The sequence below is a fragment of the Pelophylax lessonae genome (assembly GCF_965119305.1).
Source record: "Pelophylax lessonae genome assembly, chromosome: 8".
In the NCBI taxonomy this organism is placed as follows: Eukaryota; Metazoa; Chordata; class Amphibia; order Anura; family Ranidae; genus Pelophylax; species Pelophylax lessonae.
Window position 1 is genome coordinate 130,928,605 of NC_138775.1, and position 11,684 is coordinate 130,940,288.

The 11,684-nt window shown below is 40.0% G+C and overlaps 1 protein-coding gene across 1 annotated transcript in view; it reads left to right on the plus strand.

The window, feature by feature from the left end:
• EMP1 (epithelial membrane protein 1) overlaps positions 1-7,510 on the plus strand; it is a 35,997-nt gene extending 28,487 nt beyond the window's left edge. The window contains exons 3-4 of the mRNA XM_082266460.1: positions 1,402-1,545; positions 7,318-7,510. Of these exons, the coding sequence (XP_082122586.1) occupies positions 1,402-1,545; positions 7,318-7,472 (299 nt within the window). The 3' untranslated portion in view covers positions 7,473-7,510. The remainder of the gene's footprint in view (positions 1-1,401; positions 1,546-7,317) is intronic.
• The last annotated feature ends 4,174 nt before the right edge of the window (positions 7,511-11,684 follow it).

Sequence of the window (11,684 nt, forward strand, 5' to 3'; positions counted from 1 at the left end):
ATATATTCTGCTACATGTCTTTGGTAAAAAGAAATCCCAATAAATGGATATTGATTGGTTTGCGTGAAAGTTAAAGCATCTAGAGGGAGGTGAAGCCTTTATTAATCTACATGTAATACCCCGTCCCCATTGACTTCACATTATCTAGACAGAATAATTGTAGGATGTTTTTATAGATAGGGCTGTGTGACAGTTTGGGAGATGTCTCTCAGCTGTGGGGATGCACACACTTGCTGTCTCTTTCATTTCTATTTGTCATTTTAATCCTTCACTGCAAATACTGCAAACAAATCCTCCTAACAGAAACTTTGGCAACTTACCTCTCCTAGCAGACATCCTTCAAAACAACTCAGCTCACCTCCCTCCCAGCATGTAGTATGAGCAGCAGCCAGCAGTAGCTACAGTGTCAGAGATCACGCTGGGATTGATTTACTAAAACTGGAGAGTGCAAAATTTGGTGCAGCTGTGCATGGTAGCCAATCAGCTTCTAACTTCAACTTGTTCAATTAAGCTTTGACAACAAAAAACTGGGAGCTGATTGGTTTCTATGCAGAGCTGCCCCTGATTTTGCACTCTCCAGTTTTAGTAAATAAACACCACAGAGCAAGAGTGCAGGGTGGGGAGGCAGATAGAGGTTTGGAGCTCCAAATACATACCTCTCTGGGTAGTGTATGTATTTAGAAGCAAGGACACTGCTGCTGTCCCCACAGCTCAGATTCCGAGACAAAGCCTGTAGCGGGCAATCGGGGACAGTTGGCGAGTATGCCCATACTACGTAGCACATTATGACAGACTTACATTTAAATGAAGCCCTCCAGCATCACACGGTCACCACTCACGGTGCTTCCATCTTTACTAGGTCTTCCTTCTGGATTCACACTCTCTGGTTGTTTGAATGGCCGGGCCACAATGATATCACTCTCACGCATGTGCATGGGGGTCAAGATTGCAGCACAGCACTCTGACTCGACAAAACACTCACACTTCACAAAACAACCACACTTCACATGCATCGGTGATGTCACCAGCTTCTGCAACTGTCATTATCTCCTAAATAGCTCAAGCCTTATCATAGGCTAACCTGAAGGTACAAGTAAAAAAGCAGTGTTTACCATTGCTTTAAGTTTCTGCTTGATAAAAATAATAATTTTAACTACTAAATACGCCATGAACACTGATCAGGTGAAATATGTGGTCTCATATAAGATCAATCTTGAAATACATAACTCATCTAAATAAACAGGAGGTGACCCCACATTTTCTTAATTTCACATTAACCATATTGGGGGGTTTAACTAGGATTAAAAGGAGAACATTTACATAAAAAATAGTGTTGGTCCTTACATTGTATCATCAACCATTCAGTTTGTCAGTTCATCTCTAAAATATTTTTCTTTTTAGATGCTTCTATGAGAGCAGTTGAAGCTTTCATGATCTTGTCCATTATCTTCTGCTGTTTTGCTCTGGTCGCGTTCATTGCACAGCTCTTTACGCTGGGTAAAGGATGTCGCTTCTATATCACAGGAGGCCTCATGCTTTTCTGCTGTAAGTATCACAATTACATGTAAACTGTACCACTGTGCATGATCATACTAACAATAACTATAATCTGCAATACTTTCTAATAAAATTTGAGAGCTTTGTGGTAAAATTGAGAGTACGCAGCTGACCTACTGAATCACACTATTTTTTATCCAGTTATATCCCTATATTTGCCTGTAGCTTTTAAAAGACCCATAATCCAAACTTGTAAAAGGGCAGGCCAGTGGTTTAGGACTTTTTGTCTCTCTGAATCCACCGCAGCCCAAGTGGCAGCTTTACTAAGAGTTTTCAAGACTTTTGTTTTTTTGACTTTCAGGATTTAGCACTGTGGCAATTTCTGGAATTCCCTGCTTGTTTACTGACTGATTTTACTCATTGCCTGGAGTTGTCTATTAACCACTTAAGCCCGGAAGATTTAACCCCCTTCCTGACCAGGGCCTATTTTGCGATTCGGCACTGCGTGACTTTAACGGACAATTGCGCGGTCATGCGATGCTGTATCCAAATGAAATTGATGTCCTTTTTTTCCCCACAAACAGAGCTTTCTTTTGGTGGTATTTGATCACCTGTGTGATTTTTTGATCATGCGCTATAAACAAAAAAAAAGGGACAATTTTGCAAAAATAACAATATTTTTCACATTTTTTTATATGAAACCCCCCCCCCCAAAAAAATGTAAAAATCTAAATTTTTAAACATTTTAGGCCAATTTGTTTTCTGCTACATATGTTTGGTAAAAAAAAACGCAAAAAGCGTATTTTGATTGGTTTGCGCAAAAGTTATTGCGTTTACTAACTAAGGGAAAGATTTTTGTCATTTTTATTGTTTTGTTTTTTTTTAACGAGGAATGGTGGCGATCTGCAATTTTTTTTTGCGGGACTGCGATTGCAGCGGACAGATCGGACCCTTGACTGACATTTTTGACACTTTTGGGGGTACCAGTGACATTACTACAGTAATCAGTGCTATACATATGCACTGTTACTGTAAAAATGACACTGGGAGGGAAGGGGTTAACTTTATTGGAGAGGGAGGGGTTAAGTGTGTCCCTAGGGGCGTGCTTCTAACTGTGATTGGATGTGGCTTTTCATGTAACAGCACAGATCAACGGTCCTACATAGCAGGATCGTATGATCTGTGCTTTTATTCAGGGAAGAATGACAGGCGGCTTTGTTTACATTAGCCGCCTGCCTTTCTCCCTCTCCACCCGACGATTGCGAGTGACCAGCGGACATTGGGTCCGCCGGTCACATGCGTGGGTTTCTTAGGGAACGAGCGAACCTTTCAACTTTAGGTTTTGGAGTGAACAGATTTTCCAGAACAAAAAGCACATTTATTGTTAGAAATTTATTTGACACCACTAGCAATAACATAATCAAATGAACATATCTGAAAATGAAAAATGTCAAACAAATTCTGCTAGTTTTAAGCCCTGTGCACACAATTCACACAGTAAGGGAAAAAAGTTGTCAAGTTCAGCAGGAACTTGCTGACATTTAGTCCGTGAGTACAGCTGTCTTTTAATAGAAGCCAGTCTGATGACTGTCCTCTGTCAAATGATAATGCAGGAAAACCAGCATTCAATCAGCACTCATAGCCAATGGTTGCAAGTGATGATCTGTTTATTTTGGTGGGTTGGATAGTCCCCCTGTCAGAATACAATGTTTCATCAGGAAAGATCCCTGCATCAACATCGCTTGTGTTGTGGTATATTGCAGTTTATTTTCATTGAACCTGCTGGTTGACCACAAAAAAACTGTATGTGTGTACCTAGCTTGATTCTGTTATTTTTCAACTTCCTTAAACCCCTTTGCACTGGCTCCCACTGGCCCTTTAAGGGGTTTGGCATTCTGGGAGGTAGGACGGGGCTTGTGACCATGTGACTGCCACGATTGGCTGTCACGGCAGTCACATGATTGGAAAACTCCTGATCGTAAGAAGCGATCGGTAGCTTTTCGTGAGCTGCTCTGTGGACTCTAATGCACGCAAATATGCGGCCACTCGGCGCCAAGGCCCAGCCGCTGAGAGGCCACAAATTTGCATGCTGTCGGCGATTAGGAGTTAAAGCAGTATTAACCGAAAAGCAGTTATTTATTAAATTGCAGCTTACCAATTCTTTGATGTGATGGCTGCATTTATTTTTTTGGGTTAGGCTTTTTGTACCCATATGAAATGTGTGTCATTTATTTGAGACAGATAGAGCTTTCTTCTGGTGGTATTTAATCACCACAGAGATTTTTATTTTTTGCTAAACAAATTAAAAAAGACCACAAATTTTGAAAAAAAAAAAAAAAAACTTTTTTTTGTTTCTGTTATAAAATTTAGCAAATAAGTAATTTTTTTTTCTTCATTGATGTGCACTGATGAGGCCGCATTGATGTGAACTAAGGAGGCTGCACTGATGAGCACTGATGGGGCTGCACTGATGGGCACTGATGAGGCTGCACTGATGGGCACTGATAAGACTGCATCCAAAGTAGAGACACTGGAAAAGCCAGGCTATACATGGATCGAAATTCGGGCGGATCAGCAGGGAACAAACGTATTTTGATCCATTAAATAGTGATAAAGTGTATATAAAGAGCGCTACCCTATATGGGTTATTTCTATTACCTCGATTTTGAAAATAAACAAAAGAAAAATCGATCAACCATGAATGATTAATACAAATAAATCTAATACAATGCATCATAATTCACACAAAGTCCATTATCTCATATCTTCTTAATAGTGAAATAAAGTTCCATCGTGCTAAAGTGCAAAGTGCTGTAAACTCAAATGCGGTGCAAATCGTGCTGCCCTCTTGCGTGCCCACTTACTCACCTGCTGCTATGTGCTTGTGCAAATATCCTAGGTCTGCTGAGCTTTGTAGTCTTCCTTTGTCACTCCAGCTGGTATGGACTTCCAATGACAGGAGTTATACGCGCTTGTGCAAATATCCTAGGTCTGCTGAGCTTTGTAGTCCTCCTTTGTCACTCCAGCTGGTATGGACTTCCAATGACAGGAGTCATATGCACTTGTGCAGATATCCTAGTTCTGCTGAGCTTTGTAGTCCTCCTTTGTCACTCCAGCTGGTATGGACTTCCAATGACAGGAGTCATACGCGCTTGTGCAATACTAGGTCTGCTGAGCTTTGTAGTCTTCCTTTGTCACTCCAGCTGGTATGGACTTCCAATGACAGGAGTCATATGCGCTTGTGCAGATATCCTAGGTCTGCTGAGCTTTGTAGTCCTCCTTTGTCACTCCAGCTGGTATGGACTTCCAATGACAGGAGTCATATGCGCTAGTGCAGATATCCTGGGTCTGCTGAGCTTTGTAGTCCTCCTTCATCACTCCTTATTTATTGGGTAATGGGGTAATGGGATGCTCATACATGGTGTAAATAAATAGCAGAGAAAAATCTACATAGCCTAATTCCGTTTTATTATAAAATCAAATAGTTTAAAACATATCCACCCACATGGTATAGGAAACAATAGGCATAAAACCGCAACCGGAAGTCCACAATGAACTATGTCTCACCGGCCATAAATTACGTCACCACCCACAGTCAGCTGACGCGTTTTGCCCCCCCCCCCCCACAGTGCATTATCAAAGGATAACTGGCAGCTGGAGTGATGAAGGAGGACTACAAAGCTCAGCAGACCTAGAATATTTGCACAAGTTCATATGATTCCTGTCATTGGGAGTCCATAGCAGCTGGAGTGACGAAGGAGGAGCACTTTAGCACAATGGAACTTTATTTCACTATTAAGACGATTTGAGATAATGGACTTTATTTGAATTATGATTCTTTTGTTTATATTCAAACACGAGGTAATAGAAAGAACCCATATAGGGTAGCGCTCTTTATACACACTTTATCACTAATTAAAGGTACAGCACCTTCTAGAGCAGCAACCTACAATATTATATTTTTTTTACTTACATCATATGCGCGGGAATATATATGAAAGGGGTTTACACATATAATATATATATATATATATATATATATATATACAGTAAAACCTTGGATTGCGAGCATAATTCGTTCTGGAAACATGCTTGTAATCCAAAGCACTCTTATATCAAAGCAAATTTCCCCATAAGAAATAATGGAAACTCAGATGATTCGTTCCACAAGTCCTTCAGTTTATAGTCTATATACAAAGATTATAGCAATGTGATAGGTTGTGTAACCATAAAATGTCCATCCACAATATGCAGCCTTCCCAAGGGGATTAGAGGCCAAATCTAGCAGAGCTACAGAATATAAGAGAGATGAGAGGCGCCTCTAAGTGTAGCAATATGGTTACATTTAATGAAGGTTCAACATTTAGCAACTCACATGGTTGATGATTAAAATAGGCACACCTAAGTATGAAGGCATCTGGGGTAAAGCTGTCCACATAGACCATCTTCTGATCCACCAACTCTCACCACTGTCAGTCTGCAATCGTGACCGGGAAGAATAGCCTGCAGTAGAGTGATCTGAAAGTGAGGCTTTGAATCACTCGTGGAGCGCAGCGTGGAAGGGTGTGATAAAGATGGCTGTGCAGAAGATGGTCTATGTGGACAGCTTTACCCCAGATGCCTGCATACTTAGGTGTGCCTGTTTTAATCATCAACCATGTGAGTTGCTAAATATTGAACTTTCATTAAATGTAACCATATTGCTACACTTTAGAGGCTCCTCTCTTCTTTTTTTATACATGACGCTACTTGTATATCAAGACATCGCTTGTATATCAAGACATCGCTTGTATATCAAGACATCGCTTGTATATCAAGTCAAAATTTTTTTTAAAAATGTGCTTGTCTTGCAAAGCGCTCTCAAACCAAGTTACTCTCAAACCAAGGTTTTACTGTATACTTTTTTTTCTATTGTACACGTGTTGATTGATAGGTCGGCTTGTGTACAACCAGCCTGTCAGGTTTTTCCGGAACGATCAGTGCTATAGCTGGCAACACTGTTATTGTATTCTGATGGCAGGGAAGGCTCCCCGATGTAAGAATACAATACCACAGTAGGGGGATTCCCAGAGGCGTAACTAGAGCCTTCAGGGCCCCGATGCAAGAAACCATGAAGGGCCCCCCCAGATCCCTGGCCGGGGCCCTTACCTTCAAGCCCAGGGCTCTTCCCACTAATCCTGGGGCTCTTTATTCTCGTTGCATGGCCTTTTATTACGGTCCCGCAGCAGGATCCTTTCACAAGTTCTGCAGTGGGCTCCCTTCCTGCAATCTTGGGGCCTCCCCACAGTGGTGCAATGCCAGGGCCCGGTCGCAAGTGTGACTTTTGCAATCCTGGAAGTTCACCCACTGGTTTGCTACTGGGCCCCCTGGAGCATGGGGCCCGGTAGCAATCGCAACCCCTGCAACCCCTGTAGTTACGCCCCTGGGGATTCCCTTATCCACTTCAAATGTGTGGATGGAGGAGTCAAGGTATTCTTTTTTGTTCAACACCCTGGTTGAAAAATCCAGCCAAGATTTTTTAGCATTAAAAAAGCTGCAATATATAAAATGCTTGGTTTTGTTTTAATATCGCTTTAAATATACCGTAGGCAGCATATTTTTGCCTTTACAAGTGGATCCTTCCTGCATCAGAATATACTTTGTATAATTCTACTACTGTATTAGTATCACTATTTTGGTGGTCTGGTCTAGCTATGAACACCAACACAAAGATTTTGACTCAGAAAATCCAAAAGAATGCAAGAAAATGTATAATGATTCAACCAAAACAAAAAAAAAATTGTTTAAGATAATTTATGTCCAATTCTTTCTCATTCACAGGGCTTTGTATCCTTATCGCAGTTTCAATCTATACAGCCAGATTTGCAAATGCAAATCCTACTTTTTACCATGCATATTGCTTCATTTTGACTTGGATCTGTTTCTGCCTTAGCTTCTTACTTGGAATTCTCTATATGGTCCTGCGGAAGAAATAAACATTTTACAGATCTCTATTAACCCTATTGCCTGTGAACTGTAACTTCAAAAAGAACCCCCAAGCCTGTCAGAACAAGAATTGCTTCATCATAATGGGTCACAGGGCAAACTCTGTGGGTTACTTCTATGAGAGGCACACAAAACTTGTAATGTTTAAAATAAATATATGACTTATTGAGAGTAAACATAATAGCTGAACAATTGAGCAGTTGGGCATCCACAATGTTGCTGTTCAAATCTCTTTACATACAAAACAGGCATAGCTAAAATTATCTCCAAAGATAAAACTGCAATTTACTTTGAAAAATGTATTTCGATTTTAACTTATTTTAATTGTATTTCAAAATTTTTGTTAGGTAAAATTCTTTAGCTTTCTGTATTAGGGACTCTGAGCGGCAACCTCTTAGTATTGCACATTTACTATACAAGACAACTTCGTTACTAAAAGAACTGCACAGCAAAAGGGTGACTATATTTTAACGTGTTATATAAAATCAAGAGGAACAATACAGAGGGTTCAGTGTCTTATATATAAATATGTTTAGATAGTATTGTTAAACATTTATAATATTAAAAATTCTATCATATGAAACACTTCACTTGTATGCTACTTTTGCATTAGTTAATGCTATAATATATATATATATATATATATATATATATATATATATATATATATATATATATATATATATATATATATCAAAAGTATTGGGACGTCTGCCTTTAAACACACATGAACTTTAATGGCATCCCAGTCTTAGTCCGTAGGGCTCAATATTGAGTTGACCCACCCTTTGCAGCTATAACAGCTTCAACTCTTCTTGGAAGGCTGTCAACAACGTTAAGGAGTGTGTCTGTGGGAATGTTTGACCATTCTTCCAGAAGTGCATTTGTGAGGTCAGGCACTGAGGTTGGACAAGAGAGCCTGGCTCGCAGTCTCTGCAATAATTATTACCAAAGGTGTTCTATCGGGTTGAGGTCAGGACTCCACACAGGCTGGTCAAGTTTCTCCACCCCAAACTCACTCATCCATGTCTTTATGGACCTTGCTTTGTGTATTAGTGAGCAGTCATGTTGGAACAGGAAGGAACAGGAAGGGGCCATCCCCATCTGTTCCCACAAATTTGGAAGCATGAAATTGTCCAAAATGTCTTTGTATGCTGATGCCTTAAGAGTTCCCTTCACTGGAACTAAGGGGCCAAGCCCAACCTCTGAAAAACAACCCCATACCATACCATAATCCCCCTCCACTAAATGATTTGGACTAGTGCACATGCAAGGTCCATAAAGACATGGACAAGCAGGTTTGGAGTGGAGGAACTTGACTGGCCTGCACAGAGTCCTGAACCTGAGACCTCAACCCGACAGAACACCTTTGGGATGAATTAGAGCGAAGACTGTGAGCCAGGCCTTCTCATCCAACATCAGTGCCTGACCTCACAAATGCACCTCTGGAAGAACAGTCAAACATTCCCATAGACACACTCATAATCTTTGTGGAAAACCTTTACAGAAGAGTTGAAGCTGTTATAGCTGCAAAGGATGGGCCAACTCAATATTGAACAACACGGACTAAGACTGGGATGCCATTAAAGTTCATGTGCCTATAAAGGCAGATGTCCCAATACATTTGACAATATAGTGTTTATATATATATATATATATATATATATATATATATATATATACATACACACACACATATACATGTGTGTGTGTGTGGTACTGCTGCATTACTGCCCATCTGCACTAAAATCCAAAGTGTTTTACTGTCAACGTTTACAAAATCCAAGGCTTTACACATTCAGTGTGTAAGTCATACCTATATAGGGGGTAGATGGTGCACCTGCTCCTTCTCCCATTAGATTGGGCAGTCAGACTTATTTATATTCATCGGCTGTCTGCACATTGCATTGTGCAGAGATGAAACACCATCCCTCTGACCTTCACGTTCTTTTTCTTTCATATAAGCTGAATGAGATAGGCACACTTCTGAAGAATAAAAAAAAGTTAAAATTTGTTATTAAATAATACCTCAAAAGGTGCACTGGACAGTCAAAGGTTTTGCATGGGAAAGAAAGCCCTTGTGTAAATGTTAGTGCCTTTTAGGCTATGTTCACATTAGCCTGCACAGGAAAGCACACAATTTTGCCATGCCTAAAGCTGTCAGTGTGAGTCCTGGGTGAGCTCCAGTAGGAAGCAGTGCGATGTTTGTTTCAGTGCTTTGCACTGCTTACTTTTTTAGTTTGTTTTAACTTTATTTGAAGTGTCACTTTGGGGTTTATTTTCACTTTGGAGTTTATTTACTAAAGCTAGAAAGGGCAAAATTAGTCACAATTTTGCAGAGAAACCAATCAGCTTCTAACTTCAGCTTGTTTAATGAAGCTTTAGCAATAAAACCTGAAAGCTGATTCATTTGTCTGCAGAACTGTGACTTGTTTTGCATTCTCTAGTTTTAGTAAATAAACCCCAAAGTGACATTTCATTCATGTCTCCGCACAGTAGTATGGTGTGTTTTACTGCAGTGTGGCGACATCTGGTGCCATCCAGTGTGCTGGTAAAAAATGCAGACAAGAATCCCCTAGGCTACAAAAAACCTAGCATATAAGACAAGCTTTAATACCTAAATAAGGAACAGAAAAGCAATTTTTAGGAAAAACAAAAACCTCATGTAAGCCAAATTGTGTTAGCTTTTATTCTTGTTCTTAAAATTGCCATCTGATATTGACAGTTATAATGCACTGATTTCTTATTTAGATCTGATTAGTGTAGTTTAGATTTTCATGGCTCGGCACCACCACAACAAGCTTTTTCTGGCATGCTTAAATTTAAATTAAATAGTAACAGTTTGCTCTATTGACACTAGAATATATAAAAAAAAATTTGGGTGCCTGCAGTGGATTAGCCTTTAGGCCCCTTTCACACAGGCGGACCATTCATATCTGCCTGTCCTTTTTTTTTTGACGTATCTGAACAGTCCCCCCATGCATCTCTATGGGGCATCAGATGTCAGCGGAGGCATGTCCGCTGACATCAGATCCGATCCGATACGTCAAATCTGGACGGATGGAAAACCTATTTTCCATCCGTCCAGCGGATCGGATGAGAACGGACCGGCAGTCCGTTCCCATCTGATTCCTCCATAGAGATGTATGGGGCTCTGACAGCTGTGTCTCCCCACAAGTGCGGAGAACAGCTGTCATTCTACTGCTCAGCGGAAGATCGGCGGATCGATCCCCCGCTGAGAAAAAGGGAGTCCGACAGTGTGTGTGAAAGAGCCCTTAGGTATGTTTTGCTGTTTAGGATAGCTGAACCCCTTATACATTTTGGTTAAGTTGACATTTTTTTTTAAACATTTTCTGCACAGTTGACAAGACTCAAAATAAATAAATATCAAAATATACAACAAGCAACATTCTCCACACGGCATGGAGTAAGGAACACCTAGCAATATATTTCATCCCCAATCTAAGTTCACAAAAGCCTCTGTTCAAGTCGTAATTCTATCTATTGTAAGGCCCCTTTCACACAGCCGTTCCAATTAGATCTGCCTGTTACTTTTCAAGAGGATCTGAATGGAAGCTCAATGATAGTCTATTGGACCTAAAAATAATGGATCGAAGGTAAAAAGATTTAAATAGATACACATCAGTTTAAATCCATTAAATCCATGTGCCCATAGACCTCACATAGGGAAAAGTCTGAACAGACCCAGATGTCACAAAAATGACATCTGTTCTCCTCTGTTTTGCACTGATTCAGTACCTGTTTATGGATCCTCTACTGCTCAGAATGGACACCACACCACCCATGTTAAAGCACCCCAGTGAAGAAGAACTATCAGCTATAACTCCAATTCTCTAAAAAATATCCCTGCAGTGTGCAAGTATTAAAATATTTTTCTCCCAACATCACCAATGTTCCTTTCTCATTATACTGTATATTCCTACTAATGAGCATTGTATATTGTATGAGGGCTATTGTTCATTTGGAATGGAAATCAAACTACTTAATGCACTAACTGTAAATATTTTGATACAGCATTAAAATCTCCATAGAACACAGTTTCAGAACAATGTGCCCGTGTTTTTATTTTTCTTCTGTGAGATTGTTTCTTATTTTTTCCAAAATGAAGGGTTAACTGCTTCTATAGCACAAGCCTATCTAGCTTTAAAATACTGCATGTATAAAAACTGGAAGAAAATGAA